Source organism: Halyomorpha halys, unplaced genomic scaffold, assembly GCF_000696795.3.
Source record: "Halyomorpha halys isolate HHAL.00 unplaced genomic scaffold, Hhal_1.1 Scaffold5.1, whole genome shotgun sequence".
NCBI lineage: Eukaryota > Metazoa > Arthropoda > Insecta > Hemiptera > Pentatomidae > Halyomorpha > Halyomorpha halys.
The window spans coordinates 264890-280791 of NW_027106871.1; the positions used below are offsets into that span (position 1 = coordinate 264890).

The following is a 15902-nucleotide window of genomic DNA, read 5'->3' on the forward strand; positions in this document are numbered from 1 at the left end:
AAGTTGAAAGGTCATAGTCATATTTTTATTTTTTTTTAATTTTCTAGTGTTTAAACTCAGAAATTTTCAAGATTGAACATATTTAGAATTAATTTGGCAACCTGATGTAAGAGAAATGATCTTGAATTTAAAATATTGAAAGTACCAAATCTTGAATGGTATAATGATAACTATTGTCAACTTAGTGTATTCACACTTTTGTATTAATAACACAATTTTAAATAGTTATTTTAATAATATAGATACTTGGTTCAATTACAAGGACTATGGTTAACCGATTTTCTAAGGCTGGTAGGGGTTCCAATAACTGTATTTATTTCTTTTAAATATTGAATTTTACGGGAGTGGGTAGCTCATTGGTAAGGCACTGTGCTACTAACTCCAAGGACCCGGATTCAAATCCAATGTGGCAGATAATTATTTTCTGTTTCATTTCAGCCCTATTATATGTGAGTCAGCCCTCCAAGGTTCACCCAGCCTCATACAAGTGGGAACCCTTAATTGGGTAAAGATCTGCCTGTCGAACGTGATTCTGACCAAATCACCTCCTTTCACAACCTTTGGTTTAGTAACAGTACTTCCTTACAAAGTACTTCACCCCTGGCCCATCGTGGGTTTTAGCGTTACAGATCTTTATTTTATTTTATTGTTTAAATATATTGAGTTTATGTATTATATATTTCTTTAGGTTCTTTATTAAAACCTGGCCTAATCTGTAAGACATGGTAATTCACGTTATCTTATTTCATCTGCAAGTGTAAGAAAGAACTTTTAACCTAGTTTCAATTTTTTTTGTTCTTTACTGTTCTGCTTATTTATTTTGTTCGCGTCTAGCTAAGGCCGGCCCAGACGAAAAGTGTAATCGGCCGCCATTTTGAAACAACGTTGGAAGGTAATAATCAGTTCCGAGGATCATCCTTAGATTTGGGGTGACCTGTTACTTCGGTCCATAGTTTATTAAAAACCGTCCCGTTTGCCTAGAGAAAAGCAGACCCAAACCAGCGACGGATGCATTTTTTTTTTTTTAGATTTTCGCATTTTTTTATTCTTGGAATGTAACTTCAATTTGTGGATGGAGTTAAAGAATTTTTTTTTCTTCGTCGTTTGGAAAGGTCCATCATTGAAAATAACTAACTAAAAGTAGTGAATTAGATGTAATGTTAATAAAACATATTTATGCAGGTGTGCCAATATATATGACTGGTTATGGTGCTAACATTGTTAATTGATAGGTACTTTTTTTTTTTTTATCATTCAGTCCCATATAACAATGCAGTATCGTTTACGGCAAACACCTCATGACGATTTCACTTCGATCATTGCTCATAGTTTCTGTGGAAATGGAACTTTCTAACGATTTCGCTGTATTTTTACTAGACCATAAAAATGAAGGTTTCATCTAAGTTATTTACATCGTATTCTATATAAAAAGAGGTATACGAATTGTAGCAATGGTATTCTCAACTTGGCTCATGCTGTTGATGGTCGAATGTCGAAAGTGTAATTAATTTCCTCGGAAAAGATTTCTGACCGCTCTTTTTACATTCGGTGTCATCGCTTGTAACTAATGGGACGAATATGAAGATGTTTTTTTCCCATATTTGGTATTTTACTGCTGAAACAACAAAGTGGTAAAATTCATTTTTAGATCATTGCAGGTTTTCTTCAATAATTAATAATCCTTTAGATTATTATTGAATATATGAATAGTGTGATGAATAAGTATGATGTCGTGTTTGATAAAAAGTTTTAATTTATATTGATTTATTAAAAAATTATTGAATACTCACTGTTGGCACAACTCCTCGGGTCGGGAAGGGCAAGCCGTCGCTGTGCCGACACTAGCGCCACTAGCAGCACGACAAGTGCCAACTCGCGAAACATCACTGATCTGTAAACACAATTGTCTTTGTTAGTATATAATTAAATAATGAACTGTATTGCTTAAAAGTACACAACTCACAGCTGAATTAATTACAGTTAATTTGTATCTCCTTTCTGGTCATGTCTGACATGTGGGAGGGTTTAGGGATTTATCTTACAGGTTAACACCTAATTCTAGCCGTAGTAGTTTCAAAAAACTTGTCTGTAAACAGCCTAGCTCAAAAACGAGAACTTGTACTAAAATGAAGTTATTTATTTAAGAGAGTTATATGCCGGGATGTGACAGCAAATTTTTCGATGAAATGGAGTGCACTTTAAATCGATTTTTTTACATTTTTTGTATTTTCTAAAAAACGACTCTAACGATTTCGATTAAACTCGCCATGTTAATGTACAGTTAAATGAGCTTTATTCTAGCTCTTATCCTCATTTAAGTAGTACGAGTCTCCTCGTTGAAATCCGTTACAGATTCGTTATCTTTCGTTAAACTGTTGTATTATTGGCAGACAATTATAGGGAGTAGGTTGGTCGATGTATATGTCGCAGTTTCACAAGAGGATAATATAACATAAAAAAAGGCCATCCTTCCCGATTGGACACGTCCCACTAAGACCCCAGGGAGCGACGGTCCTATAGTACTTCAGAAATATTTGCTTAAAACCGGAAGAGGAGACTTTAACATAGTTTAATTGGGTAATATTTAAAAAGTGCCTGACATTAAAAACCGGCATGAAGATAGTGGAAAACAATCTTATAAAATTATTAGAAAAATAATCAATGATATATTAAAATTTACGATAAAATATTAAAATATTTACGAGTAATGTTTATTTTTTTGAACACTCCGCCGAGTTTTTAAAAATTTAAATTAGTTGACAAGAAAAAGAAAAAAAAAATCAAATCAAGTTCTTAAAAATTATAACTTCGTAAAAGTTGTGGCTTCAAGTTGGGCTAGAGAAAGGTTTAAGAGTATTTTTTATCCTTTCCAAAGGCTAAGATTAGTGCACTTTCGAATTTATTCCTGCTGACATATTCAACTGAATCTTAAACCAGTTTTATATGAAATATCGGTTTTTAAATGCATCTAATTTAAAGTGGAAAGTAATGAAGTGAATTCCTTGTGAGCATCCATCATGAAAGCAATTTTTTCGTTTAATTTTTTCTCAGTATAATATAAAACCGCTAACATGAACGTTAATACATACGTCGAACAAGGTTTATAGTCAAAATTATTAAGTTCAGTTAAATCACAATTAAAATTTCATTTCATTATTGGTCATGTGTATAACTGGGATAAAGGTTTATTAGCCCATTACAATTTGCACTAAAACCTTCGACTTCGCTTTAAAAAATTCAGACTATTTATTTTTTAATACTGATCTTTTCAGACATGTCTGTTACTAACTCAAACCTACGCAAGGCTAGCAGTGTATATCCTCTCCTAAATAGAAAATCCAAATTAAAACCAGAAACAGCTGAAGTTCCACTCTCAGTTACCGACAGTTAAATGAGCAGTGACCTACAACTTGGGAAACCCAACCATAGCCCAAAGATCGATACATATAGTGAAGTTATTTTAGGGTGATATAAGCTTATGAAACATTTTTAGTAATTAGAAACCTGTTCCAGTTACTAAATAACCGTTTTTGGTAAGGAAGCCGTTATTGTAAATAGTTAACTTCTATTTAAATGCATTCTTGAATTATTTAATGTATCTTATTTTTATTAATAAATTCTAATATGATACAATTCACATGAATTTGGATTTAGGATTTTAAATTCTGCCACTGACGACTATAATATACCTTAAGTGATATTAATGCAGGAATGTTACGTCGAACTATTCAAGACCCATTTGGACAAAATGAAAGTGACATATTCAAATCACTTTCATAAAACAGAATCCGTTAGCCTCGGGACACAATACAAGGATCGGGGGATAATTAAAGTAACGGATCGACAGTCGTGTGGTGACTGAATCGAGCAAGTGTGCCAGTCAGTATCCGGTCTAAGTAGACCACTTCTCCTAACCCACATCCTGTCTCCACCTGCTTCTTCGATACTAACCTTCACCAAACCATTTACGTAACTTATGAAACCGGGCGTTGTATCTTCGATTCGCTTTAAGATGGTCAGGGCTCAATGAGTTCATTCTTGGATCGATTATGAATATGAGGATGATAAACATTAGAGAGCTCTGCTTTTCGTACTTGCGTTTGTTCTCAAAAAGAGAGTCAAGGAACCTTTCTCTTCTCTTAGTAATGCTAAAGAGGTCCATACCTCATCGCTTGAATCCTTAAAGAACCTGCGAATTACTTAAACTGGCATATCAAGAAATAGGATCAGTATTGAGGTCTGTTTTCTTTTTCAAATGAAAAAAAAAAGACTGCGGAAGAACACTTTTCTTCTTAGTCCTTCCGATAGCGAGTGTTCGTGAACGATTCCTCATGAGTTCGTGACCCGCGGCCATTTGAACCTTTCTCCTGACGATTCCATGTAACCAGTGGATCTTGTACTTTCTTTGACCTCGGTGCCAGCCGAATCCAGGTGGGGATGCGCGTTTCTTGGCAACGATGCCGTTGGATTGTTGAATGTTTCCTAAAACCTGTGCAACTTTCTCTCGGCAAATTAAGTTCTTGGAAAGGGGAAACTGAAAGTGCAATCGTTCAACTTTTAACGCTCGACACGAATATATTCATAATATCATGACAGCAATGATTCTAAATGGAATTTCGTACAATAATCATAAATAGTCTATTTGTACGATATTCTATTTGTACGGTAGATAAATATGATTACAGTTTACCAAAACGTTTTATTGTGTAAGAGTAGGGTTTTGGGCAGAAATTATCGCTGTGTTGCTTTCTGAGGGTAACTTAAAACTTCCGTCTCAAGATTTCAATTTTTTTGTTGGACATTACTATTTTTTGATTCCTAATCCAACTGTACTTTGGTTCCCTTGAAAGGATAAGTAAAAATGTTATTTTATAGATAACATACTTTCAAATTCGTTTTCAAAAATAATTCGAGCATTCCATATTTAAATGAGGTGTTGATTGATAGATGACCGTAGATTAATATGTGGATAAGATGGCCTGAATTTCAATGTCGAAAAGCCGGCACGAATATTTAATTTTGTTTATTTGTGTTTATTTGCTGACCGCATCCCCGACTATTTTCTCCACATTTCATAATTTAACTTGTCTTAAATACACAAAAAATTTACTTCATATTTCTGTCACTTCATATAAATGATAAAGAATTAAATTGAAATCCAGTGCTAATGAAAGGTTGTAATATAGGGAAAGATCCATCCTATGACGCCACTGTATGATTTTTTACTTTTCTATGAGGTAACCCTTCTCTTAAAAACGAATGAAAACTTATTCCTATAATTCAATAGCTCAAAAAATTTTTTCATTAAATCATGTATGTTTCTATTAAAAGGCATTATTTTTTTGTTTGATTCCTGTATACGCGTTTATAGTTTCATGAAAGGATTTAAGACTGGAAACTACGTGAAATCTCTCTTTCTGTTTGACTCATCTAAATTTCATCAGATTTGAAATAGCGAGTGTGTATGAACTCACCTCTCTAGGTTTAGAATTACTGTAAATTTTGTGTACGCCATAAGGCAAAAAGGCTATATCGAATTAAAACCTTATAAAAAAAAGTTTTATACGTTTATTATTTATACAAATGTTCTCCCTTATTTCTTTCTTAGTACATTTGTTTCTCATAGAATAGAATTTTAGTTGCTAAGGTTTACAACCTATTTTAAAGATTATTTTGAGCGTATCATTATAACAATAAAATACAACATGGAACTATATTACAAGTAATAATAGATACAATTAATAATCTACATTGTACTATAGATGATGAACTGCCAAATCATCAAATTTGAACGTCATAGGTATCCAAATACTTATGCCACTGTAGGTATACAAAGGGTTAATCGAGAAGTATATGAACGGATTCTGTTTAATATGATCTTATATTTTTTTGTTTTAAGGGGTTTAGTGAAAAACTGTTGCTGGAATCGAAATCAAAATTCTCTTGACCTCATTCTAACTATTATTTTTTTAAAACAAATTAATTAAATTTTCTAAATAAAAAAGGTGTGATTAAAAAATTGTGTGGTTTTTATTAGTTATTAATTGTAATTTATTCACTAATTATTGAAGTGATTTTGTGTTATAAATAATCTAATTATACAGAAATCAGAAAGTATTTTTAACGATCACTGATTTTTAAAATATTACACCTAATATCAAAGCCTTAAGACTAAAAATCAGTTAGTCAAAATGAGACTGTACCATCGTTTGATTTTACACTACAGGCTGCGTCGTAATAATGGTTGTTTGTGAGGTTGGGGTGGGAATCGCCCGTCTCAAAATTGGCAGATATTATTCAACCGATAATTTTCAAATTAAGTGGACCAACTTGTCGCTATAACCTTAATACATAAAAAAAATGCTGAAATTGGTGCAGGTAGCCCCCAATCAAGAGAAACAACCGTTTGGAATTCAAATTGGCAGTTTAACGGGTAGTCGGGCGCAAGAAGTCGAGGAATGCAGTGGGACATGTCGGTTTCGACATCGAATTAAATTGCATTTGTTGCATTTTTTTTAATATTATATTTTATTATTTTTATATTTCATTTTATTTGTCTAAATTAATGATTTAATACGTGCAGTCATCCCTTTCATAAATAGTTGCGTAATTCTGGAGAAATTCCTATAAGTAACTATTCTATAATATATACAATAATATAGTATTGACTATGTTAAAATCAACAGGTAAATTACTCGCATCTCTCCACCCTACTTGCAGCAGCCCATCTGTTGAGGTTTGTTCCATAATATTTTACTAATTAAGAATATCTGGTCTTATTTATTTCATTTAAAAATATATATTTTATTGCAGAATTTATTATTAGATTTTTTTTCTTCAAGTATTCTTATTTAAATAATTCCTTAACACACCGCTGTAAATAGGTTGTGAGCAACACAAACAAATTTTTAAACATCTTAATAAACGGTCTAAAGAGAAATGAATTTGGATTTTTTTTTTTCCAAATTGGATTTACTCTTAAAGTTAGTTATATTAGAGAATTACATGAACGGGATATACATGATGATTAAATTACGTAGAACTTCTGAATTGTGTTTGAAATGTATGTTGAAAAACTTAAAAGGTCAATCATTAAAAAAAACCGACCTGACAGAAAGCCTCTTAAGTTTGATAGCTTTATTCTTGCAATTTGTTTTATAAATACGAAGGGTATTTTTTTAAAACAATCTAAAGAAAGCTTTAAGTTTTTCAGCTTAAACGCTGTTTGTCTTTCTGAGGCATAAGTATATACTGGTTTTCTCCACGTCTGGTTCTAAGGTAACATATAGTTCGTGGGAAAAACCAGTTGATCCGTTTGTGCTTCAAAGTTTGTCCACGTACATTATTTTTGGTTATAGCAAACGAAACCTTAAAGAAAAGGCATTCTTCTAATTAACTTTAAGTTTTCCAGATTCATTGATATAGTTTCTGCCACGTTGTAATCGTAAAGTCTACCTAAAAACAAGTCTGTTTAACTCGCTCAGTCACAACGCCCTCTTCTCTGAGTAAACTGACTACTTATATTACATCGACAATAATCGAATAAATCTTTATACGAAATATATCATTTACAGATGATCAGTCTCAACATTGGAAAATGCAAAGGCAAAGAATTGCTAAAGAGATCTGACAGTGAAACAGTAAGATATCTTGGAATTCATCTAGATCGTCGCTGCACTTGGAATAATCATATCAACATAAAATCAATCATATGAACCATATCAATCATATCAGCATCAAATAAATACCGGGATAAATATCCCATCAGGTCTGCCAGATCTTGATAGGGATACCATTCAGTCGTTGTTCAAACTTATGGAAGAATCTAATATAGATTTTTTAAAATAAATAATAATAATTTACATCCGTATCTCAATTCTATTATAATATAACTATATGAGATAAGGTATAATATGTATAACAATATACATGTTACATAATATAACAATAGGACTCCTTGGGCCGACGAAAAGAAGAAAAAAACATCAAATCAACCCAAAACGATACAAGATTGGCAATGATGTGCCATGTCGTTTTTAGAAAATCCGGACTAAAAACAAATATACACATATTCTCATTTACAAAACTTTGGTGTGGGGGTAGCATCCTGTACGGAAAGAAAAAAATTGCAGGCATATTAAAACTAGATTTTGAGAATCGCAATGGATTCTATTTTCTGTGGATTATTAATTTTTTTTATTAATTGATCTTGATTATTTTTAATTATAATAGTTCACACTTGTAGCATTGCAAATAGTTATAGGTATCTTTTGCGCGTGACTATAACCTCCCCCCATTATCAGCAGTTAAAAAAAAACTAACAAACTAGCAATAACCTGGTAAGGCAAACTAGGGCCAATCTGGTAATAAAGACATAAAAAGTATTATTACCTTAGCGAAAGGCTACATTTACAATAAATGCAATATGCATTATAGTATTAGGAATTGCCTGAGAACGGCTGCATTATAGGTTTTCCTGAAGCAACGGGAGTTATCTAAGAACTACAAGTTCCCATGGAGTTACCTAATCTTCGTGATGTTGAAGCCTTTCCCTCCCTGGAAATAGTAACACAGCTTTTGTAAACAATCTTCTCAGAAGGTTTAATGAACTCTTTGAAGTGAAGTACCTATGTCGGAATGTATTGGTTTAGGCTTAGGGTACAATTATCTCAGGTGATGTCTAGAGAAATAACCACATTATTACTGCCTACTAGTTATTCTTTTCAGTATCTGATTTCTTGGCTGTACCCCTCCAACTTATAGGCTTGTGTAATTTATTATATGAGAAATAAAAAGGGCCTTCCAGGTAAATATCATAATGAATGCTAATTTCTTGATTTAGGTGTTTTGAAAGCAGTAACTATTAATATGTGTTCTGACATCTTTTCATATTTCAGACATTTTCATAGCATATGTTGAATTCTGAAATTAATATTTGGAGAAAGTTGTTAGGAATAATATAAAGTTATAATGGCGTTTCTTTCATTTCAGTGCAGCTATCTAGAACGAACTAAATTCATTTGATCAAGTGAGCGATCACTACTGACGAGTAAATTGGCAATATTAGTACACATTCGGTTCCTGAATATTGCCAGTTACCTTGAAAAAATAATACTTACTAAGTACCATCTCTGCCCTTTTGACCCACTGGGCTAAGAACAGAATCCCGCGATCCGTTTGGCCTCCTTCTTACTCCTGCGATTCATAAATTAAGTATGATTGCTTAGTGAAAGATTGATCAGTTTATCACTGATGTTGATAGAAACTGATGCACTTAATAGATAAATAGATTTTAAAGAAGTAAGTCATGAATTATATACCTCCAGTAAAAGTTCATCTTATTTATTTTTAATTTAATTTAATATATCCAAGATTTACAAGATCTGATCTTTGGATTTCTCCAATCTTTAAAAATGTAATTCCCCGAATCATTGACGATTCACTCAGAAAAAAATTCTCATCCCAAAAGAAATATTTTCTGTATCATCAAGGCATAAACTGACGACTGATGGAATGATGTGTAGTTTTGATAGTATATTTTAATTCTATTAATATTGGAAGATGAATTATCAAAACGATTTTGATTGGAAGCTAATTGGGATTGAGCTTGTGTAGGGAGAAGTCATCATAAACGAGTTCACTTGCTGAGACTAATGGAATCCGTGTTTAGTACCAAGGAAATTAAACATCTAATTCTGAGTCGAAATGGCTAATTTTGTGCTAATAACACATAAATTATTTATTCGCAATTATCATTTATTTCGAGTATGTGATTGGTTATCTTGAAAAATATCTTTTAATTCAATATTGCAGCGTTAGTCTTATGTGACTAATTCACTCCTACTTGTTGTTTTTTGCAATTCATATTTATTTTTGTTAACTCAGATTAGTTACAGCAGGAAGCTTCCATATCCGGGGATTGGTAATAGCCAATGAAAGTGCAACATTAATTTTAAAACCCACTATCATCACATTTTCGGTCGACCAAGCATTTTCCCAATGAGTGAGCTTTTTTTTCCGGTACCTTTTCGCTTTCCATCCGGAAAAGAGTTATAATGAGGATGCTCTGGGGTCCCCTTTCATTTTCCTCGATGGTACATAACTGTTCATCGCCCCTCTGAAGCTGCACGGTGTGAAAAGTGTTGAGGCATTTAGGAGGTTGTCGCTTAACTCTTCTATAGGAGGGCGTGGCGGGTTCAAAGATCTCTCATTAGCATAAGCCCACTTTTCTTCGATGTTCAACGAAGCCAGTGGATTCTAGAAGTGGCGATGCATTTACCAGTTGTAATCATAAAACCTGTTTTTTATGATGGTGTGATTTTTTCAGAATAAGCAAAAAATCACTGTAAACGCATAAAACAATATATAAAAGCCAATTTCATTTATAAGACACAAAATCCTTTTTTATTCATTTAAATTAAAATATCAGGAATACTTCCAGGAGTTTGATAAAGGAGCCATGTTTGATAATAAATTCTAATGTGTTAACTGGAGTGAAGATGAAAATTGCTAATAGGATAGGCCGAAACATTACGAAAATGTGAAATCTATGTATAGATATAGAATAAAACTGTAAGTTTTTGTTGTTACTGTATAATTTTAGATTAAAAAAGGTGGGTTTCATGTTTATATCCTTAACCGTATTGATTGATATTTAAAAATAAAAATGAATCTTACTAAATAAACAAAGTATAAAAATGAATAAAAAATTCATATACTATAGCAAATAAATATAGTAAAGAAGATTAAATTAAATATGACTCGTTGTTAGATTCCTTACACAAAATATTTTTTGAGATGTCTCATGTGATGTCAAAGTTATAACTTTGTTATGGGATTTGATTACGAAGGAAAATAAATTATCACAACTTTTGCGGATAATTTAATTTCAGCGACATTTTATGTAAGATTATCGATTGTAAGTTTGGATACGGAGTACATTTTGTAGTATTGTTTATTTTCAAGGTTCAATACCATCAGTCCAATTAGACCTGACACTTTGTAGGCATATAGATTGATGTTTTGTTCTCAATTGTAAATTTTGAGGAGTTTGTCTATTTAATGTTGGATTGGATCAGGCTGAAATCCCAAACATCAAAACTGTCATTGAAGGGTAAGAGGAACATTATTTGATGAAGTTATTTGGGAAATATCACAAATGTTCGAAGGCTTTATTTTTATTTTTTTGGTGAGATTTCTTTTATATATATAATTATAAACGAAGATATGAATGAATGAAGGAATTATGTGTCATTTAAAGAAAAAATAGAAATTTCTTATTTGAAGAATTGTGGTAGTTTAAAAAATTGAACTTTTTAATTAATGAAAAATTAAATTTTTCTCTGATTAATATCGATACCTTAGTGCAATGCTATTCCAAATATATTTTCAAGGCTTTCGGCAACCTCGAAATTTTTAAAAACATAGTTTCATTTCACAACATTTTCTGTGCATGTTATAGATTATAATATATCTGTAATAAATAAACTTACAGCATTTTGGATTAATAGGTAGCAGAATTTAAGTAGAAAGAAAATTATATGAAATAGGCAAAGTCTCAAATCCTTCATTTTCAATCTTCAAATTTATTAATCCAAAAAGACCACCGTGGGTAAAAATTAATCCTCAATCAAATGAAAATATTTTATATTTTTTAGACATTTGTATATTTGTAATATAGAATATATAATTTTAATTGTATAATTAATTTCCATGCACTTTATGAGATGGACTAAAAAAACCTGGTCGTTATCAGGATTCGCTGAGTTGTTCAGTAATGGCTATGTCGAATTCTATTTAAATTAATTTAATTTTTAGTCATCTATAAACAATTAAAATACAACTGGCAGGTAACCTCATTTGTTGCTTAGATACCATCCAAGACACAATACAACGGAAGTATTCCAGAGCCGACTGTGACAAGTCCTTTTGACAGTGAAAATGCGAAATAAACTGGGACCGAGTATGGCCTCCTGTACTGTATCCAGTCTACAGGTTCTTTTGTCGAGGTTTCTTACACCCACCCTCACCCTTCCTCATTGTACGTTTCCTCTTGGGGTTTCCTCCCTCATGACAAAAGGTGCGAACTTTCGAACGAAAACTTTCGCCGTAGGTCATCGGCCGCACACTGGGCCAGCGTACCGTTGCCCCATGGAATGTCGCCCCAGCAGCCCATCCCGTTCCTCAACAGCTGATGTCTTCAGCTTTTGTAACTCAGTCGTAATCTTCTGTTTGTTGGCTCCTTAATGGTCTGTTTTTATTTGCTCACAGTAATCATTTTTACTCACTTCCCATAAGTATTACTTACATATCATATCATTAATATCAAAGGAATATGAATAGAGTAGAGGTGTAATTCAGTTTTTGCCTTTATCAATTGAGCTTGAAACTTACTTTGTTTATCTGAGGGCAAACTGTGCCCCGATCTTTTGCCTATATTATATTTGACATGTATGTTTCAAAAAACATCACCAACACATATATATGTAAATGACCTATGACTTCTAATTAACTGAATAAAATACAAAATTTATTTTTAAAAAAATAGGACAATAAAAAAAAAAAAAAAAACTTGAAAAAACCGTCTTCAGTTTCATTACCTTTATAACTCAAAGTTTTTCCCTCAACCTTATCTAGATAAAGTATATATTTTATCTATGAGGAAACAATTTACTCATAATTCGACTCCAATATGCGTTAACGTTTGTCCCTGCTCTCAAATTATAACGTAAATGGTTATTACTCATCTCCTATGGGACGTATTGTGATATTATAAAGTCTAAACCTTTTTTCCAAAAAAGTTCTATGTCACACAAAATGAATTTGTAAAATCATATAGTTCCTGAAATTAGTTCGGAGGAATAACTCTTCAGTTATTTATTATTAGAGACCGGATTTCCGTGCAGTGAAAAACCGAAAAACAATTAAAAAACACCCAAATTGCAGAATAATCCTAAAATTTTCATGTTTAATTTATAATATTAATACATCGACAAGTTATCTAATAATGTTTAAATCAAATTAAACTCGCTAACTACTCTCTACATTTATGCCAACGTACATACAAACTATTTTAATTAAAAAACTAATATTTTGCCCATAATTGAAAAGCTTTGGGGAAGCTAATTTTATTAGATAATTTTATATTCCTGCTATTAAGGTTGGAATTAAATTTTGCTCAATCTTAAGTTCTAGAAAAAATATAAGGAGTATTCTAAAATATTCTTCCAAGCAAAATTTTTTTTTTATTTAGATAATTTCAAAGTTTTTTTCTTCTTCTAAAAGGATTTAATTTTTTTTAATAATATTTAAATACAAAATATAGTCTGAAATAACTTTAATCTTATTTAATTAAAACAAATAACCATCTCTAATCTGAATAAATATAAAAAATTAAAGAATTTTATAATTAACTAAAAGAGAGAAGTAATGTTCTCGTGTTACTATGGTTATAATGATGATAGTAATTCCTTTTGATTGTCATCATAAATACCATGAAAATACAAAAACACAGTATTATTAGTTTTTTTACCCCCATAATAAGTAATACTATAGCAAGGAGAAGTTTCAATAATAAACAAGTTGTCGGATTTAATATGAGCGATGATATCAAGCTATGATCAAATCCAAAGTAGGTAAGTACAAATTGTGTGAAGCGCCCATCACACCAAATTTTTTTGTATTTAGACAGCTGCTCAATTATCCACAAATCGTGTTCTGTTATGAGAGCAGGACATTTTCAGATAGTTTCAGGACATTTTGAGCTCTATTCACGTAAGCAGTAGAATATTTAACGGACTCTCTTTTCACTATATAGTTCGGAGTGTTTCATTCGTACAAGACTTGTTAGTTTCATCTTATGATTTCTTCTTCAACGGAAAGATAACCCGAGCTCAGTATGTTCACGATCCGATAGATCTCGCTCTGCGTCAACCCCGATGGCTGTTACATCCTGGTCTTCGGCGATGCGGAGCAAACTCCGGATGGATGACGACCACTCGAAGGAAATGCTAGTAAAGAGAAAGTATTGAAGTAAGAAGGCCAAACGGAACTCCCAGGACCACACCCTTCGGGTTCGACTACCATTGTCTTCCAGCTGTCGCGTACTTATAAATTTATGAAATAGGAGGGAAAAGGCGTTTAAACAAATCTTAGTAAATGATGCAATATCTAAAAGGAAATATCTCTTTAAGATATCATTTTAAATAGTTATTATCAAAATTTATAAAATAAATGTGTTGTATTCATCTTTTCATACTGCTACATATTGTTCTTTGATTATTTTTCAATATTTATTTTGATGAACTCGTTTTTATCAAAATAGTCGTCAAGCAAAGACAAAACACAGAACGATGAACATCATACACTTGTTGGCATTGAGGTCACCGGTGAATATGTTAGGTGTGTGAATGAAAGAAAAGAAATCAGTTCATGAATTGGAATATGACGAACAAGAAAAGCAGATCCCTTAGAAATCAATTTTTTGGTAATGTAGGTTATTTTAACTGGTAAAATAACCATCTTTTATGAATTATAATGTTATAAAATATAATTAGCTGTTTCTATGTTATTAGTTGTTTGTATTGAAGTAGGGTGTGTGATCAATGATTTATTAATTAATTAGTTTGGTTTAAGTTTTAATTTTGTGTCAAACAAGTTTTTTGTTTACTTAATAAAAACGATTTCTTCTTGAAAAATTAGATTGTCAATTATTATATCTCTTAACGTACTGCAATATTTATTTTTTTAAAACTAGTTGATGAATAAGCCATTAACTAGACCTCTTCTCAACATCTAATCACGATTTCGTTCGGTTATGTTTGCATTGCTAAATCGACCTGTTACGCAAACAACGAATGGGCCTTGAACCGTACCTTATAGGCGATTATAAACTTTTTTTTTACTTTATAAATTTTATCTTGATGCCATATCAGTACTGCATTCCGAATAATTTTGTTTCTGACGTGCCTGGAACAGGGCAGCTATTTTTGTATGAAGTAAAATAAATAAGTAAATTTCATACTAGAGATTATATCTACGAAACATGCTTAGCTATATTATACAATTTATCATTTCAGTATTCTATTGACCATTTTAAAATAAAGTAGCTTCTCACTACCTTTTCTACAATCATAATCTATCTCCACAAGAGAATGCTTTCCCTCATCGAAGTGTTCCTCAACATAGTGTGTGATATATTGCTCACGATCTAGATTTTGCATATTGTTACAGTTTCAAACTACACAAACCTTTCACTTGACCTAGACAGTCTATGCATTTATAAATATAGACTGAGCACTGAAGTTTACAATTTAATGAAGCTCTCTATAAAATTATCATATTTATTTTGGAGATGTAAGTAGACGTGGGAGAACTTGAACGTACCCGGCTCAATTTCTGACTTTAGGCCCTAAATTTCCACTTAACCGAATATTAGTATACTTCTGCTTGGGGTTATATTTTTTAATATTCCGAATCCATTTAATATTCAACAAAATGATTTTATTGCATTATTCAGGTGATAGTTAAGGTAAAAGATGAGACAGGTGACGTAAAAGTATTAACTCTCAACAATAGATTGAGAATAGGGCATTTAGGAACGTTTTTCATTCTCCAGCTTCCTAATGCTATAAAATATAAATTTTAGGATTGCTGATTTAGGGAGAATTTAATTGATAATATTTTTTATTTTATTTATAGGTTAGACTATTTACGCAGCTTTTTATTTCCAAACTAATTTATTTTTATAAATATTTTTGACATTGATTTTTTTTCCACTATATGTAATGTTTTCTGTATTTATCTAAATACAGACACACATTCTATGTAATTTACACATATCATTTAGTAATTCCTTTTGACTGTCATCATAAATACCATGAAAATACAAAAACACAGCATTA

General features: G+C 31.7%; 1 protein-coding gene across 1 annotated transcript in view; it reads right to left on the reverse strand.

Annotated features, from left to right (window-relative positions):
• The window catches only part of LOC106692579 (uncharacterized), a 35702-nt gene that overhangs the window by 3576 nt on the left and 16224 nt on the right, over positions 1–15902 (reverse strand). Inside the window, exon 2 of the mRNA XM_014438621.3 lies at positions 1791–1891. Coding sequence (XP_014294107.1) covers positions 1791–1884 — 94 coding nt within the window. The 5' untranslated portion in view covers positions 1885–1891. The remainder of the gene's footprint in view (positions 1–1790; positions 1892–15902) is intronic.